This window comes from Alligator sinensis, unplaced genomic scaffold, assembly GCF_000455745.1.
Source record: "Alligator sinensis unplaced genomic scaffold, ASM45574v1 scaffold2151_1, whole genome shotgun sequence".
Classification (NCBI taxonomy): domain Eukaryota; kingdom Metazoa; phylum Chordata; order Crocodylia; family Alligatoridae; genus Alligator; species Alligator sinensis.
Window position 1 is genome coordinate 20,506 of NW_005843363.1, and position 5,764 is coordinate 26,269.

General features: G+C 39.1%; 1 protein-coding gene across 2 annotated transcripts in view; it reads left to right on the forward strand.

The window, feature by feature from the left end:
* Positions 1-3,231: 3,231 nt before the first annotated feature.
* The window catches only part of TBC1D23 (TBC1 domain family member 23), a 61,920-nt gene continuing 59,387 nt past the window's right edge, over positions 3,232-5,764 (forward strand). Inside the window, exon 1 of one of the 2 annotated variants that reach the window (XM_006038478.3) lies at positions 3,232-3,355. In XM_006038478.3, the coding sequence (XP_006038540.1) occupies positions 3,321-3,355 (35 nt within the window). In that variant the 5' untranslated portion in view covers positions 3,232-3,320. The remainder of the gene's footprint in view (positions 3,356-5,764) is intronic. The other variant, XM_006038477.3, reaches the window with a different exon arrangement.

Here is a 5,764-nt window from a genome sequence, read left to right on the forward strand (position 1 = left end):
TTTGTGCCTTTAATACTATCTCTTTGAGATACTGCTGGCTCTTCTGAATTCCTTTTTCCTTTTGAACATCTTCCCAAGGGACCCTATTGTTGAAGTCTGTTTTTGAAGTCCATTATCCTTATTCTTTTCTCATGCCTTCCTTTCCTCAGAATCTTGAATGCCATAATTTTCATGATCATGTTTACCGAAATGACTCTCCGTGTTCAGATTCTCAACCAAACCCTCAGTAGTCAGAATCAAATCTAAAATAGCTACTCACTAAGAACTTCCTCTACCTTCTGAGCCAAAGAGGTTGTCTCTGTCTCATTCAACTGGCTATAAATGGCATGTAAAATACATTTCTATTGGCTACAAATGGCATGTAAAAAGTTTGAGACAAAGCATACAAAAAGTCTATACATATATTAACTAGCACATTAGTAAGAATTAAGTCCCTTGAACACAAACATAAATGTTTCCAGGATAAGCACATAGATAAGTTTTTATAGAATCAGGCCCAAAAGAACATGCTAATAAACTCCGGGCAACATCCCTAATTTAGTCTGAGGTGATAGAGAGCCTTAAGTGCAGTCTTAATTTTAAAGAATGTTACATTTAGTATCAGTCATTTGCAGAAACAATTTAAGAATCCAAGCCACACAAGGACAGATAGAAATTACACCCATCTAATGCGACTAATTAATATGTTTAAAAAAACCCAGCCATAACAGTTATCATAGCTATTGTTATAGTTGGACAAAGCTTCACTGAGCCTGGCAGGTTTAACTGCCACTCTTAATTTTAGATGGCTGTAAGAAATACTACAGTGCAGGATTCTGCCTAAAACAAAGGTAAATACAGAACGTCTCAGGAATTAAAATGACAGAGGCACAGGAGCTTTGCTATACAGGGTTTTCATAATGCCCTTGTGCACTTTTAAACTTTAATAACTTAGGCTGTAGGTATGATAGAAACAATCTGTAAACAGCATTTAAAAGCAAATTTATTAAAGTTTTAGGACACAATGTTAGATTTCATAAGTAATAATGAATTTATTCTTAAATATTTAAGATGGAGCTCCATGCTCCTACACTCTGAATGTATGACAGTTCCTAAATTACATTTTCCCAGAAAAGTGGATAGGCAGAGGTGGACCAATTGCTCGGCCACCTCGTTCAACTGACCTGTTGCCATTGGACTTCTTTTTATGGGGACATGTTAAAAGTGTAGTTTACTTGTCAAAGCCACATTCTTTGTTGGAACTTAAGGCTAGGATCACCAATGCAATTAGTGTAGTAACTCAAGAGCAACTGGAAAATGTTTTCAAGGAATTGAGTTGGAAGATCAGATTGAGCACCGTATTGTGATGGATGGTGGCTATGTTGAAGTCCAGCATTGCGTACTCTACTTGTCCTAAAATGTTAATACATTTGCTTTTAAATGCCCTTTACAGATTGTTTCTATCATACCTACAACCTAAGTTATTAAAGTTTAGAAGTGCACAAGGACTTTTTGAAGACCCTGCAAAGGTGTATATATATGTAAGTGGATATGATACAACTGAGGTGAACAAGGAGTGAGAGAACGAGCACACAGAGAAGGAGAGAGGGTAGATCTACCTGACACAATGTAGCTACTTCAGGTACTGGAATCAGTATATCCAGCTTTGCTAAGATACCTGGTTTCTGAGAATCAGCCCATGTGGAGCCCTGGAAGTTCTATTAAATCACACTACACTAAACTGTGTTAGTCTGAAGTCAGGTAGTCTGTAAAGTGTACGTCTACCATGCCTTCTGCTTCATACCAATTGAATCATGTATACATTCCCAGAGAAGGAAGCTTTCACACAAACTGAACAAACTGGTGTGTGGCTCTATAAAAAAAATGACAGAAATAGCTTCTGGGTTGTGGATCTGGCTGGAAATGGTTCAAAGCTGTGAGCAGGATCTCTGTGGTGTCTTAATTCTGCCTGTATTCATAAGAGGAGAATTTTGTACATTCTTGTAAATTAAATTAAATGACATCACAGATCAGTCTCCATCACCAATTTCTCCTCCCAATCAGAATTACCCTGAATTTTGACTAGTTGCATAGGTCCAGAGAGATAAAGATATACAAGATTTTTAACAGGTAGATAAATATGACCTGGAATACATCTTAAGGCACAAATGTGAAAGAATATGCATGTGCCATAACCTTACCTGGTCATGCGATGGCACTATTGTTCCATGGAAAAGATTTTCAGGATCTACAACACCAATATATATTTTGGAGATGAATACAAGCTTCAGGACTATAAGGAGTTCTGTCTAGACTTAATGATTATTATGGTGGGCAAGTAAAATAATGATACTGTATATAAAAGAAGTACTTCACTGTGTAATTGTGAATTTTGCCTCCCAACTGTCTGTTCTGTAAAAATTACTAGACATAGCTAAGCAATAATGGAAGGAAGTCTAAATAAATAGAAAGTAATAACAGTCAGTACTTTTTAAAAAGGTATCAAATAGCCAATCTTTCACAGAAATTACATCTACTTGGGAAAGGGTGTCTTCATAAATCTGGAGAATTTCTCAGGAGCTGTCTGGTTAAAATCCATTAGCTGTAAAGTTAGTGGTTATTCCCTCCCCACTTCTTAGTTCTTTTTTTGTTATTTCTCTTACCACTGCAGTTTTACCAAGGCATTGCATGACTCATTGGCTTCTCATTTGTAATAAAATAAAATTCAGGCTCTCACACATCACCTTTGAGACCTCACTTCATTTTGCTACCCACTTGCATCTCTGACCTCATTTCATACTTCTCCCAGTTCTCCTGCTTTACTGTTCCTCTGACATTCTTAACTTCATGATTCCTGGTGTATTTGTGTCCCATATGCTTGAAAGAACCTTTTTCTTCACCAAGAAAACTAGCTGAACTAAAATAAAAGCTAAATCCTCTTTTTAACATGATGCATTTCTTTGATATTAATTCAATACTATTTCAGGGAGCAGGTGACACACTAGCAAACCACAAAGTAAACAATATGTACCATGGGGCGGGGGGAATCACCTCAGTAGGGATTACCATGTTCAAGAGAATAGGTGATGGTAGGTTTAAATGCAAACAATTGCATAATTTACATATTATGAAAATAGGTTTACTTCCACTGGTGCCAGTACTGCGCGCGCACCTCGGGCAGCCTCATAGCGTCAGCGCGCCCCGCCCTGCAGTTTACGGCCAAGCTTGGGGTTTACGACAGTGTCGTGGTAAAGGAAGGGAGGAGGGACAGACGGAATGTCTCGGGTGTCGCAAAACGAGAGCGCGCGGTTTACGGCCGAACCAGGGGCACGTCAACAGCAATGGCCGAAGGGGAAGAGGCACCGCCGGGCAGCTGGTGAGTGCGGGCGGGCGGGCCCGGGGCTGGGGGCGCGGGGCTGGCGCCCCGAGGCGCGGGGGAGGAGCGTTTCCATGGGCGCCACGGGTGGACCCACGGACACGGAGACAGACCGGCGCCCCCCGTATTGGGGGGGTGCGGGGTGTAACTGAGGTGCTCGGGTAGCTCTGTCGTGTGGCCGTTCATGGCTTTACGCAGACGGATGTCAGGGGCAGAGCTGTGTAGCTGGCTACTAACGGGTGTTTACTTGAAAGCTTAAATTGACTCGTTTTTGTAGTTGAAGGAAAATTGATGTAGCGGTATAATGTCTGGTAAAGTATAGACCCATACAGGCGGATTTCTGCTGTACAGACCTCGCGATATACAATGATGCAGTAGAGCACCCGCTCAAAATCCTGTTGGGTCTTGACGTGTTAGGTTGTAAACGCTGAGATGAAACCTGAATCGCATTGAGTACCCTTTAAGAAGAACAGCTGTGCTTCTACTTCCAGTGCTCACTGTCAAGAGCACTGTGCAACCTGCAACATCCAGAACTGCTAAAGCTCCCACTAAAAAAACAAAAGCAAACTTTGCAGCCTGGTTCTTGTTCCAGATGGAGCTCCTGCAAAAATAGGAAGGGTTTGTTAAGTATAGCTTGCATGCATACCTTGCTGACCAGTAATTTTGAGTTGTAATGACAGTATGTTAAGCAGGATTGGTACTGCCTGAATGCAAGAGCTTTTAACGAAAACTTAGCTGCTGTAGGAGGCTGTGGAGTTCAGTCATTTTTATTCAAACTAAAATTCCACATTATGGTGTTGAGTGTGTGAGAGTGTGTACACACCTTTTCACTTAAGCTGTTATGCAGCACATTCCTCTGCACTTTGAACACAGTTTCCTGTCAGAACAGCTTTGATTTTTGGGGATGGATGAGTTATTTTTTTTTCTGAGCAGAGAGAGATTTTCCTTGGATAATGTTTGAAATGTTTTGGTGTAAAACATTTTTGATGTAGGTTTGGAGAATATGGAGCTTATATGTGAGCATTGATAATTAAGACACTCATGTCAGGGTATACTGATTGGTGATTTGGGATGAAAGGTGGTAGGAATCGCTTTGGCTATAGTGCCTGCATTCAGGTCCAGTGGGCTTGAGACCACACTGGAGCTAGAGGCTCCATGTTGATGCAAGGGCTCACTTCAACCATTTGATTCTATGATCAGAGTCTGTGACTGCCTCAGATTTGTAGCATCTAGAAACGTTTAATGACAACACAGGGCTCTTGACCCCGTCACACAACCTTTCAGTTGGTCAGCTTGCATCACGTTTGGTATGTGCCCCTTTTGGAGAAATTACCTTATGCATTGAAATAAAGCAAAATAAAGTAAAACAAGATGATCCCGAATGCCTCATAATGAACACCTGATATGCTACTTTTCTAAAACTAAGAGAGAGATTCTGTCACTAAACAGTGTGATTAAAAATACTAGCCTATTGTATAGGGTCATCAAAATAGAACTTAAAGGACAAAAGAAGAGAAACTCAAAGGAAACAATGTAGTTGGATCAGGCACCTACAAGGAAGACCATTTTTGATCAGGTTTAACATAGCTGTCCTGTTGGTACTACAAAGCATAACAGAAAAACTACCTTAACTCTTTGTCTAAGAAATTCTGCAAGAAACCTATACCTGTCTTGTGATGGAGTGAGTTTGTTTGTTTGTTTTTGTTTTTTCCTTATTAATAACTGATTATAAGTATTTCTTGAAATGTACAGCTATTTATTTCTGAACTAGATGAAAACATTTAAGAAAAGGTGAGGCATATTGTGTAAGAGAATGCTGTTTTACTTACCGAATTAAAGAAAACAATAACATATTCTTTTGAGGTCAGAAAAATATGCTACAATTTATAGGATAATTTGTAATACCTTGTGTTCAGTCAGCACACACATACCATAACCAGGATTTTTTTATCCAGTTTTTTTTTTTGCTTGTTTTTGTTTGTTTGTTTGTTTGTGGGTTTTTTTTAGAGCTAACTTCAAGGTGGTTTTATTTGTTTTAACATTTTTGGTGGGAAGTGCATATTTTATACTTTGCTATAAAATAATTTATTTTAGCTATTTCGCCATTTTTGGGAAATTGATGTAGGATATCACCAAAAGTGTTTTGTATGTTTGATGCCAGGCTAAATATTTGCATCTAGCTATAAGAGCACTGTGAAATAGATATAGGAGCATTCACATTATACCACAAATTTATATACTGTGTTTTTCACATACAGCAATGCAGACAATATGGTAGAAGCAATTTCGAGAAGCTATTTTTCTGGGGAAAAGGTGTGTGTTTGTGAGAGAATACTTTTGTCTAAAATTTGCATATTTTATTTTTTGCTTAGTTTTGGTAGATCTGTTTTTGTATCTGTACCTTTCCTG